The 13,111-nt window shown below is 42.0% G+C and overlaps 1 protein-coding gene across 1 annotated transcript; it reads left to right on the forward strand.

Moving 5' to 3' along the window:
- The first annotated feature begins 251 nt into the window (after window positions 1-251).
- Nxf3 (nuclear RNA export factor 3) lies at window positions 252-12,868 on the forward strand. Its single transcript, XM_041636680.1, has 19 exons — window positions 252-255; window positions 4,552-4,726; window positions 4,913-5,063; window positions 6,658-6,741; window positions 6,825-6,935; window positions 7,209-7,308; window positions 7,481-7,569; window positions 7,965-8,074; window positions 9,577-9,613; window positions 9,920-9,988; window positions 10,058-10,113; window positions 10,258-10,365; window positions 10,493-10,551; window positions 10,791-10,906; window positions 11,007-11,049; window positions 11,648-11,720; window positions 12,116-12,289; window positions 12,664-12,724; window positions 12,815-12,868. Exons 1-19 carry the CDS (start codon window positions 252-254, stop codon window positions 12,866-12,868), a joined length of 1,674 nt encoding a protein of 557 aa, XP_041492614.1.
- Window positions 12,869-13,111: the final 243 nt, after the last annotated feature.

The raw sequence follows: 13,111 nt of genomic DNA on the forward strand, positions 1-13,111 counted from the left end.
AGTTTTGATTGGTCAGACTTTAGGAGGCAGTAAGAACAGGACATTGGTCTACTCTGCCCAACCCCATGGACCTCCTCTCTATGCCCTACTGAATAAAACTTCCTGTAAGGACTTCCATCTTGCAGCTGACGTTTGGAGCCTGCCTTTCTCTCTCTCAGCAGCTTTCCTCAGTTTTTCAGCTCTAGACCATACAGAGTCTCCTAAGAAGAACACAGTGAGGACATTTGTGGCAAGGTACTTCAGGACCTACCATGGGTAAGTTGAACAGCATGGGGTGTTTGCCCAAGTTTTCTTAGGGCAGGGGTGATACTGCGCTTTCCTCTTCATTTATGGCCCTTAGGTGACCTCTTTAGGAACAGAGTGGGGGTGGGGTGGAGGGACCCACAAGTTGTTTAGTTTCCACTCTCCAGAAGACAAGGATCAAATGAGTACCGAGGTGATTGTCATGTTTCTTTATCGAAAGCCTCTTGTGGAGGTGAAGTGCAGCCTCCTGCTTACCACTCCCTCACCCCCAAAGCCATTCAGAAGAAAAAAAATCTGAGCTTTAGGTCATCTCCAGTCTAGGATTTGAGAAATAGAAAATATGACCTAGAGAAGGGTTTGGTGGAAATTAATATTCTTCATATTCATACTAGTGTTAATAAAGGAACAAGGAAGCAACCGTGTATTGAATCTACTTCAGTCATTCTGAACATTGCATTATCCTTATAGAAGTTTTTAGATACTTGCTTTATGTTGTGTGAACAGTTCTGAAACGTCTTACATGTGTGTAGGGTTCCATGTCAATTAAATACATTTGTTATCTATGTATATATAATATATAAAATCATATGTCTTACCTTTGTACATAAATGACATTTCAGGCTTTCCTTGAAGTCTTGGGCTAAAATGATGCTTTTGCTTTTTGCCTATTTTGTTTCTGAAATTGTTTAAATCTTCCTTATACACATGAACTATTTTCTGATAGATTTATCTGTTGTTAAATGTTGAAAATTTCCCCAAATTTTGTATTTGTCCACTTATTTTTCCCTCCAGTCAATTTTATTTCTTTATATTAAGATATGCATGCAAGTGCAGACTTCAATACCACCTTCTTGTTTTATTTTTAAGACTTTATTTATTAAGCATACAGTGTTCCTCCTGCATATATGCCTTCAAGCCAGAAGAGGGCACCATATCCCATTATAGATGGTTGTGAGCCACCATATGGTTGCTGGGAATTGAACTCAGGACCTCTGGAAGAGCAGCCAGTGTTCTTAACCTCTGAGCCATCTCTCCAGGCCCATCTTCTTGTTTGATTGAAACTTTTTAAAATACTTTTTTAAAATTGAAACTTTATCAGTATGAAATGTCCTTTCTTACTATTTCGTTCCTCCTCCCTTTCTCTCATGCTTGATACAGTGTCTCACACAGCCTCTGCTGATCTTGAAGTTTTTATGTAGGCAAGGATGACCTTGAACTTCTGACACTTCTGTCTTCTACTCTTAAATGCTACAAGAGAGTGCCATTACCCTTACCCCTAGTCTATGCTGTGCTGGCCAAAGAACCTAGTCTTATTCATGTGAGGAAGGCAATCTATCAACTGAACTATATCCCTGTCCCATAGAATTTCTTTCTTTCTTTCTGTCTTTCTTTCTTTTTTTCTTTCTTTCTTTCTTTCTCTCTCTCTCTCTCTCTTTCTCTCTCTCTCTTTCTCTCTCTCTCTTTCTCTCTCTCTCTCTTTCTTTCTTTCTCTCTTTCTTTCCTTCCTTCCTCACTCCATCCCTTCCTCCCTCTTTCTCTTTCTTTCACTTTTTTCAAGACAGGGTTTCTGTATGTAACAGTCCTGGCTGTCCTGGAACTCACTATGCAGACCAGGCTGGCCTCAAACTCACTGAGATCCACCTGTCTCTGCCTCCCAAGTGCTGGGATTAAAGGTGTATGCCACTACCACCCAACCCCAATATCATTCTGTAAAATTTACTTTTTCTATTTCCAATATAAACCTGCAGTTGGATAGTACAAAATACACACACACACACAATATGACTAAGCACAAACCTTTGTATTAAGACTGAAAGAGGCAACCCAGCAGAAGGAAATGAGTCCCAAAAGCAGGCAAAAGAGTCAGAAACAGCCCCTGCTCCAACTGTTAAGAGTCCCACAAGAACATCAAGCTACTCAGTTATAACATATGCAGAGGGCCTAGGTAAGTTTTGTGTAGACTCCATGATTGTCAGTTAAGTCTCTGTGAGCCCCTAGAAGGCCAGATTAGTTGAGTCTGCACATACACAAATCTGAAGAAAAGAATATTAGGACTTATTCCTCCCACTTGTACACATGGACTATTCTTTATTCACCCCTCCTTCCACAGTTTCCAACCTCTGCTAATCACATGATACTCTCTGCTTCTAGGAGTTCCACCTTTTAAGCTTCCACATATAAGTGAGAATGTTTTGCCTTTTTTATTTAAAACTTTTATATAGAATTAAATTTTATGTGTTTGAAAGTACATTTGACAGAATCCTTCCTTTCATTTGTTCTCAGACAGGGTCTCACTATGTAGGCAAGTCTGGCCTTGTACTCCCTAAGTAGCTAAAGCTGGGCTTGCATTCCTGATTCTACTGTCTCTACCTTCCAAGTGGTGACTTTCAAACATTTTCCACCATACCTGGCAGATGGAATTTTTTTTACATAGTCAGACTCTGTCTGCCCTTCAATTTGGAAACTTACTTTTAATAAAATAATAGGTTTAATTTGGTACAGATATGTTATTTTTATACATTTATCTTTATTTGCTTTTATTCTTTTATTTTTTATTATATGTTGAGTTCCCCGTACTCCCCGGCATACCTTTATTTTTACCTGTCCTCAGACAATACATGACCCTTGCACCATTATACTCTTTACCCTCACCCGATTTGTCATGTGCTTTCACTGTATGTGAGGTAGGAAAACCATATCTTCTTTATTATTTTCCCTTTTCTTCTTCTAGTCTTTTTTCATAATAGTTATCTGAGATATGCATATGCATTCCAGAAGAAGTGTTGTATTATATACTAAATACTCAGGTTTGCCTATAAATTTATCAATGTCACAGACTTTTCTTTACTGCCTGGAAGTCTGTTTGAAGACCAGCTTGACCTTGAACTTATGGAAGTCTTCTTATCTCTGCCTCCTAGGGGCTAGTATTATAAGTGTGTGCTTCTAGACCCCAAAGGGATGTTTCTGATTTTTAAAACATTCATTTATTCATTCATTCATTCATTCATTCATTCATTCATTCATTCAGTGTATTGCATGTGTACATGTTTGGAGGCCTCAGAACAACAGGAAACTTGAGGAAAACAGTGCTCTTCATGCACAATGTGTGTCTAGGGACCTGAGCTCCAGTGCTCAGGCGAGGTGGCAAGCCCTCTACCTGCTGAGCCGTCTCACAGACTACTTCTGTTTTAGTTGAACTTTTTAAGGTTTATTTACTTAATGTAAGAGGACAATGAGGAATACTGAGAATTCAAGAACAATCGCAGTGGGTTTTTGATCCTACTGCACGTACTGGCTTTGTGGGAGCCTAGGCAGTTTGGATGCTCAACTTACTAGGCCTGGATGGAGGTGGGTGGTCCTTGGGCTTCCCACAGGTCAGGGAACCCTGATTGCTCTTCGAGCAGATGAGGGAGGGGGACTTGATCGGGGGAGGGGGAGGGAAATGGGAAGCGGTTGCGGGGACGAGGCAGAAATCCTTAATAAATAAATAAATTTAAATAAAAAAAAGAGTGTTCTGTTTGCATTTATGCCTGTGCACCATATATGTGCCTGGTACTTGAGGAGATCAGGGGAACACATCAGATTCCCTGGAACTGGAGTTACAGATGGCTGTGAGCCACCATGTGGGTGCTGGAAACTGAACTCCCATTCACCACAAGAACAACAAGTTCTTGAAATTGATGAGATATTTTTTTCTCAGTGTACACAGTCCTTCTATTCTATTGCTGTTTTTTATTTGAACTTGAAGTCTCTTTTAATTGAAACTTCTCAACTAATGTGTTAGCCATGCTTGCCATATTTTCTTTAACTTCTTCCCTTCTCTTTTCCTAGTCTTCATGATAATATTTGAGCAAGATACAGCCTGGATATTTTGTTCTGCTTTATGTATCATTTGTCTAGCTCTTCTTTCAGGCAGGGAGTTTGCCTGTGATCCTTGAACCATAAAAAAAAAAAACCTTTCAAGATAATTTTTGTTATTCTTCAAATAGAAGAGAGGGTCAAGATTGAGGAATGAAACATAATTTGTCTCAGATCACTCTGCCCGAGAAGGGCAGAACAGTCAGGAACATCACAGAGCAATTGTTGAGCCCAGACCTTGACCGCTGTGTTTGTTTTCTCTTTAGCTCCCTGCCTCTCATCTCCCAGGAGGTGGAAGCACAATGAAGGCTCTCAGTATTTTTCACACTGATTACAGATATTTGGGGGTGGGATATTATAACAGCTAACAACCTTCATTTGCCATTATATTTCCCCAGTACCTTTTTTTGGGGGGGGTACTATACATTAATGCCTTGATTTTAATTTAAGGGCACAGTTCTGAAACTAACCCTTATCAAAGAAGAATGAGATGTCGGGGAATTTTCCGAAGGACATTTTTCAACTCTACTGAACACATCAGTGCTACAATGCGTACTTCATTCTCTCAGCAGCAAGGTGGAGAGCCAGCAATGAGTGATCCTCCCATATATACTAGAAGAAGATAGTAAGTGACCAGTCAGTATGATTGGAATATACCAGGCTAGTGAATGCATAACACTGTAATTTAATATGTCATTTATATCTCCAAGTGGTTGAGCAATCTTTCTGTAGCCTTAGTCCAAGTGGGGCAAATGGTCTATTGGAGAATTTCTAAGTATATGGGGACTACTTTTACTTTGTTTCCTGACAGCACTCCATATGGTATTCCACCCCGTCATCAGAGAATCAACTTACACAAACGAAACCAAATGTATATTAACAGGGAGGGATGGCCAATACCTCCAGGGAGAAAAATGGAGGACAAGCAAGATGACACCTCAAAGAACTGGTTCAAGGTCATAGTAAGTACCCCAGAAAATGGATCTAATACTCAAAAGAAGGCAATCAAGAGGAGTTGTGTTGAAATTGAGTAGAGTTATTGGGTGTTTTTTTGGATACAGTGGAGTTGACAGAGGAGTCCACATGCTGAATCAATTAAGGGGCAAATCAGACAGGCAATGAACACAGACCAGGGTGACTGTAGGGAGAAGTCAGGGAGTCGTGTGTAAGCAAAGGAAGAAATCCATGTGAGAAGATATAACAGCTCTACACTAGATGCCCCAGTTTTGCTAAAATTGTATGTGTGTATTGAAGAGGTAGTTGGCAAAGTGTCTTTGGGGTCCCTATTAAAGAAGGCTAGTTCTGCCACAGGTAAGATCTCTTATTATGGCTTTATAAATGAAATCATATTATAAATCTCAAAAATCAGAGAAATAATAAAAAGTAAATTAGCTATTGAAATTTAAAAAGTTGATTCTCATATCTGGAGTTTTTATTGAAGGAAACCACCTGAATGAAAGGCAAGTAGATTCAGGAAATCCACAGGTGATATAAAGGAAATAATAAAATTTGTTCCATCTTTAGAAATTGCCTTAAAGCCTAAAAGCAAACATATTTGAGTCCTTCCATTTTACAGCTTTCTTTAAGTAAAGTTAACAAATAATAAATCACATGCATTTAAAGTATATAGCTTAACACTACTTGGCTCACATCTGTGAAACCATTTTCCCAGTCAACATGCCCATCAAACACATCAAACATCCTTGCTTCCCTTTATAATTGTTCTCTTCCATTCTTTCCCCATATCTTTTTTTTCAATCAACTCTTGGTTAGTTTTCTACCACAATAGATTTTTCCATATTTTCTAGATTTTTATGTAAACAACTCGTGTGGTATGTTATGGGCTGAACTCCTTTGTTCGATTAACTTTGACTTTAAATTCCTATGTGCCACATACATATAATCCCAGCTGCTCAGGAGACTAAGGCCAGAGGATTACTCATTGAGACCAGCTTGAGCAATGCCATAAGACCCTCTATTAATGTAAAATAAGGAACAGTGAAATAAAAAAAGTATAAAAGTTTAGAGCAAAAACCGAATACTTGATGCAAACTATAGGTTTTATTTTCTTTCTCTTTACAGACAGCACTTTCCATAGGCCAGAGAATGTAGCAAGGATAAGTATTTAAGTTTATAGCGGTTTATCATGAATTAGTTAGATAATTTCAATTCTGGCCAGTCTGTTTTCATCCTTTTTACAGTATTTCCACCGTACATATATAAAATGAGACTTCTATGCCTGTATCATATTGGTGTCTATAATGTATATTCAGATATTGATATTTTGTTACAGCGTCTTTATTATCTCAAAAGAGTTCTGAAATTAAGTACTCGAAACATAGAGTTTTAAGACATTAATTATCTAATACTGAAACACCTGGTAGAAGCATGAGTGTTTAAATCTAGTTTATTTGTTCCAATAACTGTACTCTTGCCACATTAATATATTTGCTCATTAAAGAGTGTATTGTGTAATTACCTTTCATGCATGAAATAAATAAATAAATTCCAATGTGCCAATATTTTCTCCTATCCTTTTTTTATGTTTGATTCTAGATTCCCTCTGGCATAAAATACGGTAAGAAGTGGCTGCTGGGTTTGATTCAGAGCCAGTGCAGTATCCCTTTCACTCCAGTAGAGGTAAGAGGAATCAGGACAAATGATGGGCTCTATGAACCATGACATTTGCCCATATTCTATTTCTCTCACCCTTATCCATACAGTTTCACTATGAGAAAATGCACGCCCAGTTTTTTGTTGATAATCCCGACATTGCCTTTGAACTAAAAAATATCAGTGACAAGATTTGGGATGAGTCTAATAATAAGGTATGTGTCAAGAGTGTGACTGTGACCAATTGCAAGCCAGGGTCAATATCTTGTATGATTCCGGGGCATCTCAGTTCTCAGTGTCAAACCAAACTCTCATTTGTTCTTCGCAGATAACAATCTTCATCAGCCCCTGTGATGAACCCCACTTGGTGACAGAGCTGAAGTCAGAGAAGATGGACCAAATGAAGGTAATGTAGGATTAAGACATTTTATATACCCACAGTTGGGCCTGTGCCTTTCCCCCATCTCTTGTCCCTTATATCACTTCTGCTTCAGAGTCATGGAACTCCCTCTGTGATTCTGAAGCTGGCTATGAACCAACAGGGTGCTACTTCTCAGCAATTTCTTAATATGCCGAGACTCCCATTTGTGCAAGGCATGATTGGCAGCAGTAAGTCTAGAGGAAATAAGGGTAGAAGGGTCTGGCTGGTGTGGAAATTTAGGAATTGCAAATTAAGGAGAGGTTGGTGCTGGCAACTCCTCTGTATCAGCTCTGTGTCAGCCAACTGCCTCGTCGCCTTCTGATTCTCTGTTCTTGATTCCTGAAGACTTGTTGACCCATCCTACTGACTTGTCACTGAATCTTAGAAGGTGCATGGCTCCATCCCTGGATTTTTATGAAGAGGACATGACGCAGGTAAGACCTTACACTCGATGCTGTTTGGAGGGTAAGTTTGGTAGTGATTAGCTAGTACTTAGTTTGATCTCAAATATTCACTGTTGTTTCATTTCACTCTATTTTTTTCTATTACTTTAGATGTTGCCCTTGAACCAGAGTGACAGTAAACCCTATCAGATGTTTGGCTTCCCTGATACTAAGGCAGCGGCCCCTACTGTTGACAGCCTGGATGAATCTGGAAATGAGGTGAGACATAATACTGAAATATTATAAGAAAGGAGAAGTGGTCATTGGAGCGTTGACAAGAGGCAGGGAAGTGGATTTACTGGTAAGGGTCCAAGGGAAAGAGCTGAGGGTTCAAGAATCCTTTGCTTTTCTTCTCTTGATCCATGTATTTATTCCCATAATTGCAGATGAAGTCTGCAGGGACGGTAGTCAAGGGGCAAGATGTGGATCCAGAAGAGATACGTGCAGACCAAAGCTCTCTGAGTACTACCATCCCGGATAAATCCAGTAACATAAAGTCAGTTGTATCTTCAAGAGGAGCAGCTCTGGTCTTTTGGGAGGACCACAGACCTCACCCTCAACTCTGTCTATATCCTCAGCTGTCCCCACGCTACTCCTTCTCCTCTGCTCACGTAATCTGGGGTGTGATTCCTATGTCTGAGCACTTAGTCTCCTCCAGCGTGCACTCCTGTGCTTTAGAAAGATGGCACTGGGCTTCTCCCCTATCCTAACCGGAGCTCCCTTTTTCTTACTCTTATAAAGTCCCTTCATCTGTTCCAGGCTGCCCTGAAGGCTCTGTTACCACAGGATGAGGTCAGGGGTTCTGAATGATGATAACATTACCTACTTTGGACCACTGTTGGGGTGGTTTAGTCCTCTTGGAAAGAAACATGGGTTCCCTGAACTAAAGATCTAGAAGTGGGCCAATGTCAGAGAGCAGAGGGCTCCCTGGGTCAAGAGGAACCTGTGGAGAACCAAAGACGTCTCCATCTCTTCTGTCTTCCTTATCTACCTACCTACCTTGCTCATCATCCTACCTAATGTTAAAGAGGACCCCTGCATAGCCTGGCATAAGCAAGTTGATTCCCTGGGTTAGACCCATACTCAGACACACACAAGTAGAGAGGACCTCCAGGAGAGAACATAGTGACTATAAGCCAGCTGCTACTGGGGAATGTCCCTTTGCCACAAAGAGGCTCATTGCTCCCAGAATGAGCCCCGCATAGGAGAAAATATGAGCCTGCATTCAACAGTACCTAATACTGTGAGGTCTTCGCTTTCATTCTTGCTTTGGGTCCCGGGCACAGTCTGGAGAAGATGAGGTAAAAGATTGCTGCAGAGGAGCCCTTTTCCCCTCTATTACCAGTGACTCCTGACCTTTAGTACCAGGCCAGACAAAACATCCTCCATTCCGTTTGTGTGGCTTCCTTTTTCTCCTTTGCCTCTACTCTCTGTGTCTCCCCCACATCTACCTGACCTACTTTCAGTACCTTCCTGTTACTATCCCCATGCTTTCCTCTTACTGCGTCCTGAGCCATGCCTTTCTCACCTCCCTGCCCCAGACTCCCTAGAATGGTGGGCACGAGCAAGGTGACAGAGTCCTGGGCTCTCATCCCATGCCTTGCTCCCTGCAGAGCTTCCCATAGAGACTGTGAGGAGGGGAAATGAGTCCTTGGAGCTCTGCTTCTCCAACGTGGCTTCTTGTGAGCCTGAAGAAAGGAATTAGAGCGGGGAGTGTAGGAGCTACCCAATAAGAAGAAGAGAGAGGAGAGCAGCAGGGAAAGACAATGCTCTTTCTTCTTGGTCATTGCCACAAGGACTGTCTTTTCACTTTCAATTAGTTTTAAATGGTTATATCTGTGTTCCTATATTTATATGTCAAAAGATGGATAAATACATTACAAGTTAATGTATTAATCAGACATGTTATCTAACATATATTAATGAGACACCATGCAATGATTGTACATACATATACACTACATAGTTCTTAACCAGGTTGCATTTTTTTTTTGGTAGTTCAATTCTGGAATTGTTCCCCAAGTTATTAAGCCTGGTAAGTATATTCCTTGATTATCAATTTCTCTAACTGGGCCTGGCAGTACATCCAAAATACTCTGAAAGCTAATAGGTCTTGCTTAAGTTAAACTTTTTGAACCTGTCCCTTCAAAGCGATATGGAGAAGCGATTCAGATTCACGGGAGAACTTGCCAAAGGCAAGTCGTGATTCCAGCCTAATGTCTATCAGCGACATTTCCAGGGTCCTCTTCACATCTGACTTCCCCATCTGCAAACACATCCCTTTCCCTCATCATCCAGCGTCATCTGCCAGCTCTGCATTGAGTTTTCTTGCCTCCCACAGGAAGGACAGGAATCTCCTAAACCAACTCTCTGTGGCCTCGAGGACCACAAGAGTTTACCAACTTGCAAGGTGAGGAGAGAGGTTTGAGTTTGTGTATAAAATGGTTCAGAACCCACATCCTGTTTGCTTTTATTTCAGGGGAGTTTTTTTGGATCTGAGGCTGTAAAGACTCTGGTCCTACAGTTCCTGCAGCAGTAAGTACCTCCGGGAACCTGACAAAAGGGAGTCATGTGGGAAGTGAAGCTACAAAATTATAGCTCTACTTGATAAAACTTTGAACTCTCATTTGAGGCCCAAACCGATGTGAATAGCCTATCCTATGACTCCACCCCCAACAGGTATTTCTTCATCTATGACAATGGGGATCGGCAGGAACTTCTTAATGCCTACCATGCTGAGGCTTGCTTCTCTTTGACCATCCTTTTCAGTTCCATGGACTCATCCTCGTAAGTAGCACAATCAGCTCAAGCTATGACCTAGAGCACTGCATCCCACAATCCAGCAGATACAGGCAGTCCCTTGGAGTCCTTACACTCGCTGGACCACCAGTTCTGTTTCCTCCTTTTCTCCTAGGAGCAACTTGTGCGGGTACTTCAAGCACAGCAGAGATATGAAGGTTCTCAAAGATCCTTGTAAGTGTGTGATGGGCAAGACTAGACAGTGTAAAGAGGGCTAGAGGCCACAATCACAGATGCCAGAGGCTAAGGTTCCTGTTGTTGCCCTCCCCATTTATGACACTCTCTCTTGATTCCAAACCAACAGCTGCTTATTCCTAGACCCTTTAGGCCATGACTCTGACTGGGAAATGGTGTGTGAGTGTCCAAAAAGCATGTGCGACTCCAAGGACATTTTTTTTCTCTTCTTTTTACAGATATGCAGCAGCAGCTGCTGAAGCATAAAAAATATGAGATTATTTGCTTTCTTCATACATTGCCCAAAACTCAGCATGACCTCACATCCTTTGTGGTGGACATATGTTGCCAGACAGTAAGCCCCTGCTCCTTCTGTGGGCCACAGCACATACTCAGAAAGCTGAGGATGGGGAGAAAGTTATGCAGGATGCTCAGCTCATGCATTTCCCTTCCAGGAAACCATGCTGTGCTTCTCTGTCAGTGGATTGTTCAAAGAAGGTGAGTGTCTGCAGAATCCGCTCTCCAGACCCTATCCTGCTCCCTGCCCTAGATGTGGACCCCTGAGAACTCCTCCAGGTCCCCTCATTGTGTGCCTTTCCTCCCTTGTGCTCTCCTGCCCATGGCACCCTGCCCATAGACCATCCCGGTCTGACCCTGACCGAGGGCTGTGCCTGTCTACCCCACAGCTCCTGGGTGAGGGAGGGCATGGGAGCTGTGGGGTTGGTGGCTCTCATTCCAGATCCTTACTCTGACTTTGGGCCAGTTGCTTAACCTCTGCATTTCCATGTTTGCAAATGTTGCTTATTAAACTGCCCCCCTACTCCCCACCCCTGTAAGGGAGATGCGAAGCAGAGACCAGGTGAGCACTGAAAGTGATGTTCACATAGTCCAGCATGGGGTAGGGGTCCCATCAACGGGAGTGGATCTTTTCCATTGCTGCCAGCCCTCTCCATTCTTGTAAGCCATTCCTGACTCCAAGCCAAATATTGAGTGGTTCTTGGCTTCTTTTTGTGTAAGACCCTGACTGGAGAATGCCCTGTGAGGGTCTAAAGCATTGACAACTCTAAAGGCACATTATTCTTTCTTGTCCTTGAAGCAGAGGGCAGTTCTCAGGGTTGTGTCCACGCCTTCACGCGGACCTTCATTGCTACCTATGGCAACAGTTCTGAGTAAGTGCTGTGTTGTGGATCGGCACCCTCACCCGAGTCTCGGGCTGTGCAATGTGGTGGTGGAGTCCTCGGGGTATGACCAATATGTGGAAGGGCAATGGGGAGAGTCAAGGAGTAGCATTTCCCATTTGTATCTCTGTCTTCTAAAAATGTTGATTATATTGTTCACCTTTTTTTTTTTTTTGCTGATAAAACCGTTGTTGGATTAAAGTTGAATCTTCTGTTCTATTGATATAGACAGTCTGCAACAGCGTGCTCCCTCTCTGGGAGTATTGTCGATAAGCAGGGAAGAAAAGCAGGGCAAAGCAGGAATATGGGAACAGCCTGATTGCGGCTCAGTGAGAAGCTTATTTTGTCTGTTTTCCCATCCATCTCAGGGAATGTTTTCCCTTCAGCCTTTGTATCATCAACGACAAGCTGCTTGTGAGGGATGTCGAAGGGCTTCCCAGTGCCTCCATTCCCGTGGCCACATCTTCTTCCGGCTGTTTGCCTGCCCTCTTTCAGGATCAACAGAAGATGGAGCAGACATTCTCTACACAGGCTGGGATGAATGTTGAGTGCTCTCAGACGTGAGTGTTGGTGTATACAATGAAGTAGTGTGAGGTAGGGGTAGGATAATGAGTTATGGAAACATACAAGCTTTTCTTCTTTATTTCGTTCACTATCTTACGGATCACTTTCTTCTCAGTTAAACAGTGGGCTAACTAGCTATTTTAAATAGCTATTTGATAACTCCCTGAAATCCATGGACCCTGTTCATGAATGAGACACATTTGGATTTTCAGGAATTTGCTTATATTATGGCACAAGTGTCATCTTGCCGAATATCTTGAAGTATATGTAGAGGCGTGTTTCTGTCGCATAGATCAGGACATGCCTTTGTGTTGTCAGTGTATCTATTCTTGTGTCTTGATGCATACTGTCTGGTCATACTCTATCACAGGTGCCTTGATGATGAGCAGTGGAATCCCAGCAAAGCTAGTCAAAACCTTGCCTGGCTCCAGGTGAGGTGTGGGAATTCAGGCCAAGCGAGAAAAGGCCAGGTGGCTTGGAAATGATGCTGGTCTCCCAATCGTGTCCTTTGTTTCCTACAGCTAAAGGATGAGAGCCCCGAGCATACCTTCATGCAGACAGGTCCAGGATTCTAAGAACAACACACCAAGAAGAAGTTCCTAGGTGTCACTATCTTATCTCTTCAAATCTTTGTTGTGATTTTGTTCTAGCACGGTAATTTCCATGTAAATGAATTGGGACATCTGGGAGCTAAGGTACCCTGGGAGCTAAGGTGGAGTTTGTAAAGCTAACTCTAATGTATCTAAATGACCTGTTGCTTGTGTATTTGCCATGTATTTCCGGATCATTGTTTCTTTCATTATAAATGTTATTAAATT

Source organism: Microtus oregoni, unplaced genomic scaffold (genome assembly GCF_018167655.1).
Source record: "Microtus oregoni isolate MIOR12 unplaced genomic scaffold, Mior012 000050F_002, whole genome shotgun sequence".
Taxonomy (NCBI): Eukaryota; Metazoa; Chordata; class Mammalia; order Rodentia; family Cricetidae; genus Microtus; species Microtus oregoni.

What these genes read in the sequence shown, in the direction of transcription:
- Nxf3 (XM_041636680.1), top strand. An exon ending in TCCCCAAGTTATTAAGCCTG is followed by an intron (nt 9,614 to 9,919) that starts GTAAGTATATTC and finishes TGCCTCCCACAG; the next exon opens with GAAGGACAGGAATCTCCTAA. An exon ending in ACCTATGGCAACAGTTCTGA is followed by an intron (nt 11,721 to 12,115) that starts GTAAGTGCTGTG and finishes TTTTCCCTTCAG; the next exon opens with CCTTTGTATCATCAACGACA.